Source organism: Amblyomma mixtum, chromosome 3 (genome assembly GCF_055824585.1).
Source record: "Amblyomma mixtum isolate Tamu chromosome 3, ASM5582458v1, whole genome shotgun sequence".
Taxonomy (NCBI): domain Eukaryota; kingdom Metazoa; phylum Arthropoda; class Arachnida; order Ixodida; family Ixodidae; genus Amblyomma; species Amblyomma mixtum.
The window spans coordinates 7,802,022-7,819,997 of record NC_143014.1 but is presented as its reverse complement, the minus strand read 5'-3'; the positions used below and the strand labels follow the sequence as shown (position 1 = coordinate 7,819,997).

General features: G+C 46.3%; 1 protein-coding gene and 2 long non-coding RNA genes across 7 annotated transcripts; 2 read left to right on the top strand and 1 right to left on the bottom strand.

Annotated features, from left to right (window-relative positions):
- The first annotated feature begins 1,397 nt into the window (after positions 1-1,397).
- LOC149349177 (uncharacterized) lies at positions 1,398-3,631 on the top strand. The gene is made up of 2 exons (XR_016289386.1): positions 1,398-1,673; positions 3,488-3,631. It is a non-coding gene; the product is annotated as an uncharacterized LOC149349177 (long non-coding RNA).
- A 3,127-nt stretch (positions 3,632-6,758) lies between these two features.
- LOC149349176 (uncharacterized) lies at positions 6,759-11,191 on the top strand. 4 transcript variants are annotated; one of them, XR_016289976.1, is made up of 3 exons: positions 6,759-6,874; positions 8,005-8,122; positions 8,733-11,191. XR_016289976.1 is itself a non-coding variant. In XM_089578120.1 (3 exons), exons 1-3 carry the CDS (start codon positions 7,082-7,084, stop codon positions 8,980-8,982), a joined length of 465 nt encoding a protein of 154 aa, XP_089434246.1. In that variant the 5' UTR covers positions 6,759-7,081; the 3' UTR covers positions 8,983-11,191. The 4 variants fall into 4 exon arrangements, 1 of the variants encoding a protein (XP_089434246.1); XR_016289975.1 differs by having other exon boundaries at positions 6,942-8,122; XR_016289974.1 differs by having other exon boundaries at positions 6,759-7,157.
- A 3,747-nt stretch (positions 11,192-14,938) lies between these two features.
- Positions 14,939-17,770, bottom strand: LOC149349175 (uncharacterized). 2 transcript variants are annotated; one of them, XR_016289978.1, is made up of 4 exons: positions 17,196-17,770; positions 15,963-16,111; positions 15,682-15,846; positions 14,939-15,311 (listed from the first exon to the last, which is right to left on the bottom strand). It is a non-coding gene; the product is annotated as an uncharacterized LOC149349175 (long non-coding RNA). The 2 variants fall into 2 exon arrangements; XR_016289977.1 differs by lacking the exon at positions 17,196-17,770 and having other exon boundaries at positions 15,963-17,186.
- Positions 17,771-17,976: the final 206 nt, after the last annotated feature.

Here is a 17,976-nt window from a genome sequence, read left to right as displayed (position 1 = left end):
CTACCGACGCCTGTAATGATGACGACATCTTACTGAGTGCTCTCAGCGCCTCCTGCCTCGCTGACCAACAATGCGCCGACCTCGAACTTCGAGATGTAATGGAATTTCTCAACGGCAGCAACACGACCGCACCACGCGCTTTCAGGCGCGTGTTGCCATCTTTATGCATCCGCAATGGTCTTCTGGTCAAGAAAAATTTCGCTCCAAACAATACGCAATACCTAATCGTCGTACCGGCTAGCCTGCGCAATGAAATCCTCCAGGCCTCCCATGACGAACCCACCTCTGGACATTTGGGCATAGCCCGTACGCTAGCCCGAATCCAAGAGAATTACTACTGGCCTCGCCTCCGTGCTGATGTCACTCACTACGTCAGAACGTGCCGAGCCTGTCAGCGTCGCAAGGTACCGTCAACCAAACAAGCTGGGTTCTTGATGCCCATTAGACCACCTACAAGGCCCTTCCAACAAATAGGAATGGACATGCTGGGTCCGTTCCCACGTTCGAACTCTGGCAACAAATGGATAATTGTCGCGACGGACTACCTTACCCGCTATGCAGAAACGTCAGCTCTACCCAGCGGCACCGCTTTAGAAGTCGCCAAGTTCTTCGTGCATCAGATCGTACTCCGCCATGGGGCACCTGAAGTGCTGATCACTGACAGAGGCCCTGCGTTCATGGCTGAGCTGCTGCAGGAGATCTTGGTTTACAGTCATACCGACCACCGCCGAACAACGTCGTACCACCCTCAAACGAACGGGTTGACTGAAAGACTGAACCGAACCCTTTCTGACATGACCCAAGCAACCACAGATATCCGTCGGACGTACGAGCTAGATCCGAACGTCCTTTGCCGAGATCGGACGTCCATCGGACGTACGAACACAATCCGATTTCGGATATCCGTATTCGTACATCCGCCGGACGTACGGACAGTGTCCACTTTTGTATATCCGCATGAGAGACGAGGTGGACGTCCGAAGGATGTAAGGTCGAGTATTTTCCGAGGCCATGAGTATGGACGTTTTTTATTTCACAGAAAATTCGAGTCTTTCGTGTATGTATACTGTTTTATTTGCATCAGTTGGAGGGTTTGACGCGAAGACGTTTGTAAATTGGTACGATTCCACACCATAATTCCACTCCTACCTGCAGTGCAAGAGTTCCCAACGAGCTAAATTTATCTAAGAGGAGAAGCAGGTGTTGCAGAATTTTGCTAAAACTCAATGACTAGTTTTATATTTATAAAACTTCTCCAAATTAGAGGAGTTGCGCGACATGTCCACTGTTTTGCTAGCTAAACTTGCCATTGAAACCATTCGCAAGCATCAAAACTCCCGTGCATTCTGCTATCACCATCATCATAGATGTCAGTTCGCGGTCAGACCATAGAGTTTCCTATAGTAAGAAACTCTATGGGTCAGACCAATCCAATCCATCAGTACGGCTCCGTAGCGCTGTTGTTGATATGTCGCGTAGTGTTGTCGCGCAGATCTTTATAGCTCTGTTATTATAAAATGTGGCTTTGTTCGGTCTGCGGACGAAAGTTGTATGTAACTTAAGCAATTCGAAAGATACGGGAAGCGCCTGAAGCTCTTCTGGAACACCGGAATCCCGTACTGCGTCGACCTTGGTGTAAAGAAGGCTTAGTGCACATGTGATTGCCTACGAAGGTATGTATCCAGTACACTTCTTGGAACTTTGCTTCTAGGACAATGCAGCATGCGCATATAACATTCGTTCACAGGACAATGGGAGTAGTAAGCGCGAGGAGATGGCTTCCCCAAGTGTGTGCTGTTCTCACACTTTCGGGAGCCTACATCACACAGCTGCGGGAGCCCTCAACTCGCGCGACTAATTCCCACTCCTCTTCAAAGTTGCGGGACGGAGTGTTTTCGCATCTTGTTAATTTTTAAGGCATCGCTATGTTCACTGTGCCTATATAAAGAGTGACAACGCGCGAAAGGCAGACCATAGGAAGCACGTGAGGTCGCAGTGGTTCGCAACGGAAGCTTTGCGGCTTTCTGTTCACAGTCGCGTACAGTGCTGCGCAGGTTAGTGCCTTAAGGCCCATGAAAATAAAGAACAGATACATTGTCAAATATGGTGTGGAAAAGTGAGAGCTGTTATTGCCTTATACTTATTGAGGTGTTTGTTAAAGTGCATTGTCTGTTATACTTGCAGCATTAAACACTTCTATTAATTTCCAATGTTTTTACTTGGGCTACTGCATTGTGCCATTTGTTTCACATGACTGATGTCAGGGCTGTGGCATGTTGCAAGTTGCGCGTCCGCGCCGAGGGTGGCGCCATGATCGAAACGATTGCAGCGATCCTGGTATCGGCGGTAAACGCGGTTGCAGTTAAGCCTAATAAAAGTGAAATTTTTCGACCTCTGTCAATAATAAAAACATGCTTATGAACTAAATTATAAACAGCCATACGTATTAAAAATAAGATATCAAAGAAATTAGTTGCGAAGATGACGACGCGGGTAATGCGGCAGCAGACGACAAGCAGACGACGCCCGGTCAGCCGCGCAAGCGAAAACGGCGACGTCGACGACATTCGCACTGCAGCAGCGTCATTGGCGTCATGTCGAGTCGCACAGTGAGCTTGTCTCTGAGTCTTTATACTAAGAAGTAGCACTCCAGCATATTATGTTGTCCCTAGCCCAACGCACTGTGATTTCTTTTACACGAGTCAAAGGGTGAAAATTTTCGCTGCCTTTCTCTGCGTGTGTTTATCCATAGCCACAGACTGATGCGTTTCAGTACATGTCAGATGTTTTACTTCCCTGCTATTTACCTAAATCTCTTACAAAGTCGCGTACAAACCTATATTCAGTCATGTAGCACTTTATTATGTATACTGTACCTACCTTGATACCCTTTTTTTATCACCTATATATTCGCTGTGCGCCCATGTTTTCTAGGTTTACATAATGGCGTTTTTTATTTTGATTTTTAGGATGCCTGTTACTGATACTGCAATGTCACTGATGCCAAAATCACTTTTTGAACACCGGTTGTCGCTGCTGATGTTCTTTTATTAAATTGTTCTTTGTACAAAACCATTTACGCTTTTCGTTCTCGAGCGAGCGCAGCTGCTAAGCAGTCGCGCCGCTCGTCACCATGCACCATGCTACATCAACAGACACATCGGAATACAAAAGCGAGTGAGTAGATTCCGTAAGTACTTAAAAAATCAAGCGTGAATGCAGCGCGGGATCAGTTAATCACCAGTATTTACAAAGATTGGATCGAGCTAGCGGCCGCCAGCACCAGGAACGCGCGAGTACAGTGCACGGTAGCGCGAGCAACCAGCCACAACCAGCCGCCTAAAAGCGCGCCGCCATATTGGATTTTTGATGCGTTTACCGCCTCTCCCAGGTGACGCCACCATCGCCTTCGAAAAAAAACGTCCCCATTGGCTCTATGAGAGTGTCACTCCCTTGCTGATGTTTGCCGCGTTCTTTTTTATTTCAGAAATCCTGTGGGTGGGAAGATTACGGATGTGTGTCTCAAGCTTGCCACATTTGAAGAGTCACATTTAAGAAATTTTCCGAATGTAACCCATTGCTCTGCTGATGTATCATCAACCACAATAAAATATGCGTGCTATGCATCAAATTGTTTTTGGTTTTATTGCATTGCACGGAGTGAAAAAAGCACGCATGCACCATATATGCGAATATTCGAGGAAGATCCGCCAATGGACGTACTCAACTGGACGTCCGTCGGCGGGCGAACCGTATACCTTTGGCCACCTTTCGGACGGCCGACGGACGTCTACCGGCTGTTTGCGGATGTTCAGCGGACGTACAGAACATCCGAAATAGACCTCTGTCGGCCGTCCGAAGGATATTGGTGGTTGCTTGGGGATTTCCATGTACGTCGATATTGAACACAAAACGTGGGACGAAGTGCTTCCTTATGTCACCTTCGCCTACAATACGGCCATGCAAGAAACAACGCAGATGTCCCCATTCCACCTCGTCTACGGTCGTGCAGTGACGACGATGCTCGACGCAATGTTACCACATCTGGACGACTCTAGCCTTCACACTGATACCTACACGTTCCTGGAACGCGCCGAAGCTGCTCGCCAACTGGCCAAAGTTCGAATTCAGGACCAACAACTTCGAGATGCAGATCGCTACAATCGGCGCCGTCATGACGTCCATTATGCGCCCGGCGACCGTGTGTGGGTGTGGTTCCCCATTCGGCGACGAGGACTGAGCGAAAAACTCCTCCATCGCTACTTCGGACCATACCGCGTGGTCAGGTCATTGGGCGACCTCAACTACGAGGTCATTCCCGATGGATTTCGGAAGTCCCGACGGTCTCCGTGCCCTGAAGTGGTTCACGTGGTCCGCCTGAAGCCTTATCACGAGCGGTAGCCTCGCCCACTAGTCCCGTTCATTCCTTCCGACCTCTCCACTCACTCCCAGCATCGGGACGATGCTTCTTTTTGCCGGGGAGTAATGACACCGTCCATTCATCGTCGTCGTTCTACTAGACCCACGAGAGCGCGGAATGCGCGCGCGAGCTGGCCTTAGGAAGAAGCCGAAGTGTCTGGCTGCGAATGCTCCGTTTTTGGGACCGCTACTGACGTCCGCTGCAGTCGCCTACTTTGAAGTGTCCAACCGAGCCGGACGTACCGTACCACCCGTGACAATATTAATCATTCTTTAGCTGTCATCATGCCTTAGTTGTGCACAGCTCAAATGCCCGTCTTATGTGCAGACTATGTTGGTTAAGTATAAAACAGCATGTGCACACAAGTACCACATAGCACACAACAAACAGAACAGAAAACTATGCTATTTCTATACTGTTCCAGGCTAGGCAGATAAGAGTCTAATACAACAATGCAACAATAGAAATAGTGTCAGCAGGGTACTCTCTTTCTTTGCATATATTACAGAAAGGAATACATGAAGCAGAAGGGAGGGAAATGATTCACTTTTTCCACCAGCCTGGAAAACTGTTACCAATTTTTCAAGTCACTTCCACACAGTGCTCCAATTACTTTGCATTTACATTGCTTAAATTTTATCAACTTTGCGATGCAGAAGCAACTACCGAGAAATGAAAGCTTTCACGCAATTGGGCAAGGATAGTCCACAAATATTTTTCTGTCTCAAAGCCCTCATTTACTGCCTTCCTATATGTTTTTACTCTATCTGATCGAATAGTTCATGGTTGCAAAGTGATGTGATTCAGTTGTGCATTTCTTCTTCTTTCTAGTATATTTGTTGAATCCTTTTTATGTGTGTTCTCCTTCCATACACGAGTGTTATCACTTTTGTTAAAAGATTTTGCTTGCTTCACGTAGCAAGCTATGCTTTGTAATAAGTGTTGTGCTGTATCAAATCTTTTTAAGGCTCATAATTTGATTTTCCAATAAACTACAAATTTTGGACTTCACTAATGCGTTTAATCAGCTGAATGCAAGAAACTGCAACTCGGCGAGGTGGTCGCAGGTCGACTCGGCATCTCGGTAAACGGTAAGTTGCGAGGTACAGTCTTTGTAAAAAGTTTAGAGCCCAGGGGGTTCACTTCCAAACTTTATAATGGGACTCCAGGAGCATTCATGTATGTCCTACCTATTGCAGGAGGCAGTAGCAGAAATCTTCTTATGTCCAGGAAATTTGGAGCGCTAGATATCCATTAAGAACGACAGTGTGTGGCTATAAAAGAAAACCCCCCTGGGCTCCAAACTTTTGACAAAGGCTGTACACTCAATCTTACAATGGCATGGCCTTACACTTCACCACCCTTAAGCGCAAATGTTTTAAACCTAACACTGCGCATCCTAAACCCGGCTATGCGTCATCACGCTCGCACAACAGCACTCGATCGAGACAGCCGCGCGGATCGGTCGATCCACAGGGTCCATATCGGAGAAAACTTGCACGCAGTTGACATATCGCTCACACAGCGTACAGTAAACAGATATGGTACGTTTCAGACTGCTTCGTGTATCGCTTTGCTGACGGATACCATTGGATGCGGCGCGGCTTTCTTGGCACTGCACGCTTCGGTGAGCACAGCGCGGCCCACGCATATCGGTCGCCAACAATTGTGACCGTCATGCATAGGGGAATGTAGACGCAACGGGTATACTTACAAGGACACGGTCTGGACGAGTTTGTATTTATTCGTGGTTAAAACAGCGCGGGAAAAATACACAAAAATGAAGGAACACGCAGAACACGTATACATACACAAAACAAGCGCCGACTCCCAAATGGCTTTTTCTTCCCTCGCTGCTGTAACCATATAAACCAGCGTGTCACCGTCGTCTATCGCTTTATGAGCCGTCGGCACTGTCAATTTCTCCTTGGAACAAGACTAGCAGCGTTGAGGGACGCAACCGCACAAAACGCGAAGCCGAAAAAGAATAGCGAAGCTGCAGCGCCAAGCCTTTTCAGAGAAAGCTGTCGCGGGCTTCCAAAACAACCGCTTTCGTCAGGACGGCATCCTGAATAAACTAAGCGCACAGCAATGAAGACCGGCACCGACTACAGGCCTCTGGAACTTTGTGCCTCCCGCGGACCACAACGATTGAATAAAAATGCGAATTCCCAACTCTACTCGACCGGCTCTGCCGACATGGGTGATGCGTGAAGCAGACGACGCCGCTGCGCCCAACGCTGCTATTGGCTGCGCCGCTGGCCAAGGAATCCCAGTAGGCCTTGCGAAACCACGTGACTTCCTGCACGTTTTTTGTAACGCGGCTCGGATAGCGAGGACCTCTCCTATGGTTTCCTTCCTCCATGCTCGAATGGCTAGAATGGCGGTGCCGGCGCTGCGATTTGCTGCTCCTTGCATTCATTCGTCGTTTGTTAAACCCTAGAAGTGGGAAAGGTGAGCGACTTTCGAGGTCACCGCGATGCTTTCGAGTTGTCTCTGACTAGACAGCTCGTCTGTGCAGTCACCTGACGAGGCATATGGTGTGGTGGCTATGCAAGGATGCATTGCGGCGAGAAGCAGTGCCGAACTGTCGAGCTCTGAGGGGCGATCGCCAGCTGTGAAACGTCGCTGAACGGATGGGCTTTCGCGCGTGATGAGCGGATGACACGACAGGTGTTCGCGCGGCCGACCAACAAACTCCAGGAATGTGTCGGGCTTCTCGACGGGACATCCGTGTGTGTGTAGCGTCATTCTCATTCCTTTTGCATGCATGCTGCGAATCCGAAATTTTTATTCGGCATTTCGCGTTGCTTTTTTCATCATACTGTTTTCAGTTTTTGCACACAGCTCAAGTTGAGAAAACAAAGTCTAGCATGCTAGTACGTTGGTCGATTGCTTTGTTTTTGGTGTGGATGAATGTGATAGGCAGCATAGGTGAAATCAGCTGGAAGGCGTCGTTTCCTTAAGTGTGGAAAAAAAAATTGCGTGAAACTCTAAAAGAATACTGCCACATATCATTGTAGTGTTTGTTCGTTCACGCTCAAGGCAGCAGGAAAGGCTCGTTATCACTTTTGTTCGTGGCGCGAGAAGCGACCAGACTAATCTCGATTGTTCGCAGCCATGAAAGGCTGCATCTAGGTTTTTCCAGATTACCGTAGATGATCTTGACCTGTTATCTGGAAGTTTCCTTGCCGGCTTTAAATTGAGCGATGCCGCGAGCGGCGGACATTCGTAGTTCGACGATTGACGAGCACGCTTGTTGCTTACGCCGCCGCCGAGTGATCCAGTTCTTTTGCGGGCGCAAGTGAGCCCAAATAAAGAGCTTCGTTTCCAAGACTGGCTGGTGTCTTCCTGACCGCTGGACTGCCGTCACCACAACGTGACAATACTATACCCTGGCTTAAGCATTATTAGTGAAGCACAGAAAAGTGATTTTGCTATTCAAGGTAAAATTTTCATAACAGTGTTACATCATCAGTTACACAACAGTCACGTGGAAAGGACCGTAGGATGGTGAAAAAAATCATCTCTCTTAGGGCGCGCGAAAAACAAACATGTATGACTCTTGTACACTTTATTTACAGGTGTGTTGTTCCTGCCGGTGAAGGTTCCAGCTCACTCGAAGTCTGTGCGGGATCCATCCATGACCCGTTTGTGTGCAATCTCTCTTCATGTGTTGCCCGCATGGAAATCGTCAAACTGGTGAGCACGCGCTTAGTGTGTTGGGGCAAGCATTAAGGGATAACATGTTTGCCTTTAAGATTGCGTATGGCTAATGATATCTGATTGCATTTATATATAGTTTATTCAGCAAGCAAGAACAGTGTAAATAGAACCACATATGAAAATAATGTAAATTAATCATGTCTGTACTTTTCAGGTGACAGCGGAGATAGGTGTGCATGACACGCAGTGTTGTTCTGTGGTTTTGAATTTCTCTCAGTGACCGCAATGTCAAGGTAGCCCCATTTCGATTGGTGCAAAATGCGAAAGCATGCATATACTAAAAAACTCAAGGTAGTCATAAACAGTTAAACATGTGCCCTTCCTTGCAGTGCATTCTGTAGTGGTTTTCTTGAGTATAAAAAGACTGTAGTAATTATTTCTGAGCATCAGTTTGGGAAATCTGCCATCAAGTACCTCTAGCTATATAGAAACAATGTGTTTTGATACTAATGATTGGTTTTGGAGTGAGCGTATTTCACATTTGTACGTAAAACTAGACTATTTTTGAACACAATGCCTAGCTCGTTGGGAGATTTCAGTGCACAGCATTGATTAGTGTGCAGGTGATGGTGTGCATCTTATGCAGATGTGGCAGACCACCCTCACCATGGGGTCTCATGTGCTCTGGAGCCAGGATACCAGATTCATGTTTGGTCACTTCCCAGCTGGTCTGGTTACCAGCTGAGTGGCCATACCGGGCTCCTGAGGTGTCTGCAAAGGCCATGGTACAGCATGATCAAGAGTTCTCTGCGAAGGTCAGCACAGCTTGCATTGTGCAACCCAACATATTCATCCACACTCAGCTGCAGGACCATGACACCACTGGCAAGTGGTGATAATAGCAGGAGCACCAACATCTACAACAAGGAGGAGGACACAGCACCATTTGGATTCTGCCTGACAGACCGGAAGTGCATGATCAGCAGCTGCGTGCAGGAATTGCACTCACTGTCACGGTTTTCACGTGTAGCTATGCCACAAGTAATCAGTGTACATTTGCTTTGCTTCAAGTTTGATGGCATACTGCTAGGAAGCCAGTGAAGTCTTCATCATTTTGGTGTTCTTCATTAAACTGTACCATATTGGTGGTATCCATTACAGTAGAAATCAGTTTTGTCTGGTGCTGCAGTTTTTTGTTAGTCAGGAAGTGTCCCAAGTGTTTTCAGCCTACCGTCTGCCAACTTGCTGAGTGCGTGCTTCAACACATGCTTTGGTGATTGTGAAGTGCTTTCCTTCGTGTGGTGCCTCCCTATGTGTTCTGCTTGTACACAACGCACATTTTATTTGGTGCTTAAGTTCAGTGAAAGACAGGAAGCCACCAAAATGTTTTCCTTCTAGCACCAGGGTGTTCACTGCACATGCATTCACCAGTGCTTATCTGTTTGCTTTGGTGTTTGTTGAGAGCCAGCAGTCCACAACAGCCTCAACATACAGCATGGTCGCTGTGTCTCTAGTCATTTACAACATCTGTTCTTCAGGGTGCAACATGCCTTGTGTGGCACTGGTTGTGTGATAAGATCGCAACATGCTTTGTCTCATGGCATCTGGCATCTGGTTGCCTCTGTGTGCTTGCTTTCGACTGCGTCTTTCACATGCTGCTTGTAGTTATACAGCAGTGAACTATTTTTCCTGAAGGAGAAGTCACGTAATTGTTTCATGGTCATTTTCCCAGATGAAAATGCAAGGCCTGGCCAGCGTCTTCACACGTCTACCCATTCCCATCGTCTAGCTCAAATTTGTACCTGTGACGAAAACCTAGAAATTGTACATTATTTCAGTTGAAGGTAAATGGAGGTATAAATTATGCAGCTGGACGTAATTTGTGTTTCAATAATAAAGCTCCAAATGGCATTTTGTAGCTGGAAGGGCATAATCCGGTTCAATAATTCTACTGGATATGGATCATAATAGTCGTAGTAGTAGTAGTAAACTTTGTTGATCTTTCTGGGTTACTCAGGCGGTCTTCCCAGGTTTGGGATCTTTTTCTCTTTCCAGGATTTGTGGTCTGTGTTCTTTTTCTGTGCTGGGCCATCAACCTTGAATGCATGCATTGGAAGATCACTGCCCTCCTTTCCTCCAAGTGAAACTCTGTTAGATCCCATTTTCATTGACATGTTCCCTTGCGTTTTGCTTCATGCAAATTGGGGATGCTGTTTGGTCATTTTATGAAAAATCCGAGACAACCTGCTCACCCCCTGAACCCTTAGTGTGACTGGACCATATCAGTGTACGTGCTGCCATTTTTCTGTTTAGCAAAGGCGACTGCTAGCTACTTAAGTTTGCGAACTAGGCAACACTAATGTGCATGTATACTACTGTCAAACGGTTATGAAAGACGGGCCTGTCCCAAAAAAATTCTTATCTGTGTAAATGAGACACATTCGTCAATGTGTATTGTTGCACTAGGTAATGATTTGCAATTAGGCTGCATAATTAATTCTAGGATGCATGAAGTTCAGTGATGGAAATAAATTATTTTGCCAATAATGGCTTCCACAAACTTCTCACTCTGCATGTAAAAGACACCTCACTCCTTGTTTAAGCAAATTGCAACACCTAAGAGGCAATGCAACTTGTCTCGCTATGACACGACAGTGTTTATGGCTCCCTACAGTGGTTTCTCTTCACACACACAGTCACTGTTCTTCATTCGTGTTCACACATTTATCACAGTTGCTTCAACACAGGTTCCTAATTCTTGTCTTTGAACTCTTCCACACTGCAGTTCACCTACATAATGTTATTGTAATTAGTTTCTCACTAATTGGCACATCTCTAGTTCACTGCAGTAATTACAATGCTAGGCTTCAAATTAAGCCAACAGCACCCGCGCATCACTCCCTCCCACTTTGTACCTCAGTAAAGTCAATGTGCCTGCACGGCCTAGTTGGTAGCGTGCCTGGCTGGCAATCCAGGGGTCATGGGTTTCAAGGCAGACAGAAATTTATTAATTTTCTGTACGTAAAATCTATTATTTTATAAAGTGAAGTAGTTTCAGACATGTGCTGACGTTTGGATTCAGATTACAAATCCTCTTTTCAGTGACTTTCACTGCGGACATCCACGCGTGAAGCTTGTTTTTTGACACAATGCCGGTTGGATAACACTGGGTCTTCTGCAGAATCGCAGCCTCTCTCCTTGACAGTGGTGTGTGCAAGCTTTCCGTACCTTTCTTTTCTGGTTGCACCACCCAATAACTTCTTAGCTCTAATTGTGATGCCATTACATACCATACAGCACTAATAATATTACTTGGTGGTAGTCAGAAAAAAAAAATTACCGACGATTACGTTACTTCCTAATGCGAAATTTGAGCGCAGCAAATAAGCTGTTTCACCTTTTCGATAGATTGAGGCAAAGAAATCGAGCAACACATGTATGCGCTATCACAGAATTTTTTTTTTTTTTCGCAGGAAGAGGGGGGAGGGGGGCGGCGTGTACACCCAGCGGCAAACGATGGGGGCAGAAGCGCGCGCAGCAAGCGGACAACACGATAAAGGGAGGAGGGAAGAGATAGCAGCGACTGACTGATGCCGCTGACGCCGATAGTGAGTCAACCCCAGCTGCGGAGTTGGTTTCAGGGACAACGCCGCCGATGCCGACACAAACAATATGATACCCTCGCTTCCGCAGCGCTAAGAACCAGGTCTAGCCGTGGGAAGGTGGTCACGTATTCGTCGACGTGCCGGGGCCTACGTGAAATAACCGGCGCGTCGGCAACTGAAGAGCACCCTATCCGCCACACAAGAACAGGGGGGGGGACCCTTTCCTCCTCTTTCTGCATGGCGGCGACGGTGTTCTATGCAGTCACGTTATCTTGACTCTCTAGCGGCGTCAGCGGCATCCAGCGGTATCAGTCGGTCGCTGCTAGCGCTGGGGGGATGAAAGGGGGGCGGAGCTGGTTACGAGGCCAACGACAACGCCGACGACGACGCGAAACCCAGGAACGGACGCCAAAGAGCTGCGCTCTAAAAATTATTCTTATAGTGTGAAAAAAGAATAGCAGCCTGTTTCCACCTGACTTGGTTTGGTTTCATACTTCTGCTTGAACTTAAAGAGAAATTAGCCAGCAAAGCTGTACAAGACGGTAATTTTTCAGGGGGCTTAAATTTTATGCACAGGCACTTGCAATGACTCCAATTTCATCAACATTTTGCTACCTGTTATATCATTATATTGGTGATGAATAGTTCCGGTTCATTAATTTAACACTCTCCTCATGGAAACTCTGAGTCAAACTTGCTTACCATTTTTCAAGCTGCCTTAATCATGCTCAAAAAAACAATTTACCCTCCATGCGCACACACCACTAGGCATTTTAAGTGTTCTATTTTTTTTTTTTTCATGCAGTAGAGTGTAATACATACATAGAAGGGAGAAATCTCCAACCTGTCACTTATGCTCAAGCACCAGAGCGTAATTTTAAATGCACCTATCAGGCTTGCCCAAACAAACCGAAACCTCCTTTCCAAGGGATGGAATCACAGGAGCGATGGGAGGCTGCTCTGTGCATTGCATCATGGTCTGGGCCTTGAAGGTCGCCGCAGCCAAACAGTGCCTGGTCACCTAGAGTGGCCTGAGGGCCGTCGCCAACCTGTTCAACACCCCTTCACCCACCCTCACCTGATCCACTGAAGTGGGACTAATAAAGTTATTGCCAACCAAGGGCTCCTTCCTGCCAACGCGCTTCACCACAATAATTTTGAACTGCTTCATTGAACAAATAATCTCTGAGCTGTATGCAAGCTTTGTTCTCAGTAAGCCCTTTGTTATTGGAATGTGGTAATCTACTTTTGCAGAGCAACTTCGATTGGTCCTCAGTGTCCTTTCAGACTTTTGCCGACATTTCAGCACCTACATCTGGTATGGTGCCCTTCACTGAACTGTAGATGTCATATTTTGAGTGTACATAGAGGGTTGTCTATTTTAGTTCACAGTAAAGGAAACTACTTTGAGAGTGAACGCATTTCATTGAGCATTACTCTCCTGTAGTGCACAATAGTGGCATCACAGGGTCTTTATTGCATCAGTGTATGGTGTAAATGTTGCCTAACAGCATTGTGATCCACCACTCAAAGAGAACCAACAATGGCCCTGATATGTATGTGGTCAGGAGTGTGCACAGAGGGAAAGTCATGCACTTGCACATCAGGCTAGAAACATGACTGAGGCCTCTTGTAGATTGTTCGTGGAGTGCACAGGGCTTGCCAAAACCAATCCACATCATCCAGTGTTATCATGCTGCATTAATGGACCTTCTGCCAGAATACCACTGCTTGTCTGTGACGCTGCCTCCCTCAAATGCTGTGGTCCATGTTAGCCTTGCATTTCTTGCCCCCTTTGTGTGTTATCTTGCTGCTGTGCAGGCTTGTGCTTTTCTTGTTGTGTTGCTGTTCTTCCTTCTTAACTCACCATTGTTTTTATTCTCCTTCAGCTCTTAGCTTGACCTGACACCGAGGCATGTTCAGGCTTAATATGACATGTGCACTAGATAATACGCGTGTATGTGCATCCTATGATAATAACTTGCATGCACGTTAAAGAACCCCAGGTGGCCGAAATTTCCGGAGCACTTCACTACGGCGTCTCTCATAGCCTGAGTTGCTTTGGGACATTAAACCCCAATAAACCAAACCAATAACTTGCATGAAGCAAATAAAGCAAGTGTCTTGCACACTGCATTAGCTGTTTGTAATGTGGCATCACCCTCCACTTTCACTATCCTCTTCTATATTCGTCCCACTCCCCAATGTTGAGTAGCATATGTGAAGATATCTTTTTCCAGCCGACTTCACCTCTCTTGGCATCACACGTTGCCCTCTTACAAGGAATCTTGCTGCATTGAAAGGAGCTGCCTGGTGCTGCTGTAGATGCATTACTGTTGTCCTGCAGCAAAGGAATTGTAGGGATGGGCATGGCAAATTTTGTTTCACCTCTCACATTTTGGTGCGTACTTGCATCACACGAGTGGTGTAGCTGCCTATATGCCCTTGGTAAGTGCTGTGTGCTCATTGTTAGACAGAATTAAAGAGATTGAGGGCCTTTTCAAACATTGAAATTAAATAGCATTATTGAGAGCCTTTTTTTATTTGAATGAAATAATGTACCTGCCACTCTACGCCATGCATTCGTGAGGTGCTTTTATATAAAGTCCGTGAAGTCTGCTTGCAGGCAGACTTAGTTAATGTTCACAAAGCAAAAGATGAGTGCCATGTCCTATTCAGATTAAGTGAAACGCCAACACTGTGAAATACATGCTTCTGTTGACAGTGGACTTTTAGCTGTGTCTGTTTTTCTTTAAGTACTGGCGGGAAACAATATCTCCCTATTTTGCTTTCGCATTTAACGCTTTTGATAATAAGAAGTACGCGCTCATAGCGTTCCCACGAAACACAAAAAGCGCTAATAGACGTCTAAAAAATGTCTCGGAAAAAAAAGCTTGACATCTAGAAGAAGTTTCACCTAAGCAGTTTTTTAGACTTAGACGTTTACTAGCCTTCTATTAGCTCTGCTAACGCTACGCTTGTATACGGCTAGAAAACTTCTGAGGTAGAACTTTTCTAGAATTTTTTTAGACGTTTCTTTTTTTTTTTCCGAAATGGGTGCCTGTATTATTTTACGCATTTCAAGACTCATTTTAGTGCTGCCTTTAAACCCTCTAAAGCTTTAAAAATGTTATAGTTCATTTTTCTGGTATACACCACTAAAAAATGAACTCAAAACTGATTTGCAATGACCCGAACAATGAGCCCACATTACAAGGGATGTATGGCTGTAGTAATGAGCCATAAATGCATGTGCTAGCACACTTTTCAGTCACTGTGTTACTCTTTATTGAATCCAGTGCATATACACCCACACACAAAAAAGAAAAGGATCAGGAAATTAATGTTAGAAGCCACGGAGGAGGTAGCTTCACTGGTTTGGCTGACTTTACAACGGTAAGCACTTGGATGGCGGGAAAGTGTCGAGCAGCAACCAATTGTTAAATCAAAAATTCATTCGACCCCGGGCCTTGTTCACAACGGATGCGTTGATGAGCAAGTTGCTGTGATGTGGATGGCACTGAAGAGCTCGCTAGGTGTTCCAAAAATCACTTTTCTTGCAAGGAGGATGCCAACTAGACGGTAACAAGGGGAAGTCAAATCCAGCTCTGTTCAGCAGCCTGCAGAAGGGAAAAATATTAGAGTAACCAAAAGCACAGTCAGTCAGGTGCATGTAGAATGGCCAATGAGGAGTCGGAAGCAAATAAGACCAGGAAATGGCAAGGAGTGACAGCACAGACAATAAAATAAGCTAATTAAAAACATAGATGCATATGGTGTCACTGCAAGTGGCATTTCAGCAGAGTGCTACGGCTCACCATAAACTCAAGAAGTCAATCACTGTGGAGGCCTTTAACAGAAGCAAAATCCAAACAGCGTGCATGGACACTGAAAGCCAAGCAGTCAATAGCAAGTGCACTGCCTTACTGTGATGCACACTGTACTCATAGAACCTCCTAAGCTGCATCTTGCAAACAGGCTTTCTCTTACCTGCAAGATGTGGCTGAATCAAAAGTGGTTGATGTTTTACATCCTGCACCGTCGCATGAAAACATAGCAGAGATGCTGCTGTCCTGGTAATGCCTGCATCACTTCAGTATACACCATAGATGTGTTAAATATTGGACCTTAACTTGACAGCCACACAGGGCACATCTGAAAGATAAGACAAATAAAAGTGCGTGTGTATAAGGTTCCTAACACTGCATTGCCAAAGAAGCCCTTTCTAATCTGTACGATGAAGCTCAAACAGTGGGCAAGAGATTACTTACACCACTGCAAGAAGCATTAGTCCAGATTCCCACCTCAGAACTGAAACAATCTCCAGGCCAAGTCATCTGAACAACCAAGTACAAGGTGCTGCTATTAATTTGCGTGAAACTAGACCAGGTCCTTGCTCCTCCGGCCAACAGTTGGAGTTCTAAAGGACAAACAAATAATGGGGCTTGTGGAATGAACATTAGCAAAGAGCCTAGACCTATATAAGAAATCATGAAGTGAAAGAAAAGGTGTCAGCTGCAAAGCGTGCTTATCAAAACTTGAGTTGAGCAGGCAAGGAGGTCCTCTGAAAACCGCTGTTGAACAGCCTGTACCCAAAACGAAATGCACACACTGAAGCAGGGACAACGCCAGCTGTGCACAGTGCAACGGTTTTCCAAAAAATAAAAGCTGCCATGCCTGCAAAGAGCCGTAGTACTTCACTGCACTGTCACACAGCCTGCACACATGCAGAGCAGCACCACTGAGTAAACTACCTTTGTGCCGGGGCTCTCAATCGCAATGAAATAAAAGCTTGACGCAGTTAAGATAACCAAAGCCTTTTTAACGCGAGTTTCACTGACGGCAATCACAGCAAGGAGAATTGGAGCACACAGGTGGCCAGATGAGAGTCCTTGGCAAGAATAAAACCCTGCCAGAATGCAATAGAGCACAGACTTTAATCAATGTGTAGGAAAAAAATCGCGCCTTATCAACGTACGCTTAAACAAAGCTGGTTGGTTTGAAGCTTTGTCAAGTTCACCTTGTCATCGCCTTGGTAAAGAAAGCAACTCGCAAGCGATAGCAGCCTAGCTGTATCCACTTAACAAGAGCTCAAATAGGTTTGTGGTTTTGTGGGGTTTAACGTCCCAAAGCGACTAAGGCTATGAGAGACGCCGTAGTGAAGGGCTCCGGAAATTTCGACCACCTGGGGTTCTTTAACGTGCACTGACATCGCACAGTACACGGGCCTCTAGAATTTCTCCTCCAAAGAAATTCTAGCCGCCGCGGCCGGGATCGAACCCGCGTCTTTTGGGTCAGCAGCCGAGCACCATAGCCACTGAGCCACCGCGGCGGCAGAGCTCAAATACATGCAAATGCCCTGTTTTAAAACATTCAACGCTGCACTTTGGTATGTAAAACACTGGCTGATACTGTTTTGTGATTTGTAAACCAAAGGTTCAATCAGGCGCGTTAGTGGCAAAGCCGACACTTTCACCACAGAAGAGAAATGGAAGGTTACTTACTTTTGCAGAAAACGAGGCTCACACCTCAGTGCAACACTGGTAGTAAACGATACCGCAGAAAAAAAGGGAAAATGCGAACTGCAGCGGCGTGAAGTGCCAACCAGCGCGGAAAAAAGTGCGCACCGAAACGTACTACAACGTGCGCAGCACCCGCTTCTCGCGCGTAGCTATCGCTAGCCTCTGCAACGCCAAATGACCAAATGAAGTACTAAATTTCTAAACGTAAAAAATAAACAAATCATTAAAGGACCAAAAAGCAAATTGAATCTAATACTTTCATGTAAAACTAAGCACTTGCAGCTTCCACTAAGATTTTTTTCTGCTTTAAACGGTTAAAACCACTTTGGCAAACTATCCTGCATCGCCACCGTGCGGAGCGACACCAAGCAGCAAGCTGCGGCGTGACTACAGTGTAGCGTGACTCAAGAAAGATTGCCTCCAAGATACGCCGCCACGAAAAGATAGCGCGCGGGTGATCTGCGCGATAAACCGCGCGAGCGAGCTCGGCGAAGGCAGCGTGCGCTGCGCTGCGCCTGTCAATCCTCATGCTGCCGCCAGCTAGCCGAGGCGTAACAGAGGCGTTCGCAACATGAAACAAATTTTTTCACTCGCGTAACTACCGTCGGCTTTCAGGGCCATTATATGTTACCTAAATCCAGCCTTACGAGTGGCGGGTTAGCTGCACTCGATGTGGAACGTGATTCGGGCTCCGTAGGATAAAACGCGCTTTCTGTGTTCGAATACAAAGAGCGGTCTTTGCACCGGCGCGCCTGCTCTTCGA

Excerpts from the sequence above, each read along its gene's own strand:
- LOC149349176 (XM_089578120.1), top strand. The coding sequence starts at position 7,082 with ATGACACGACAGGTGTTCGCGCGGCCGACCAACAAACTCCAGGAATGT. Across the intron at positions 7,156-8,004 it reads CTTCTCGACGGGACATCCGT|GTGTGTTGTTCCTGCCGGTG; the intron begins GTGTGTGTAGCG and ends CTTTATTTACAG. Across the intron at positions 8,123-8,709 it reads GCATGGAAATCGTCAAACTG|GTGATGGTGTGCATCTTATG; the intron begins GTGAGCACGCGC and ends ATTAGTGTGCAG.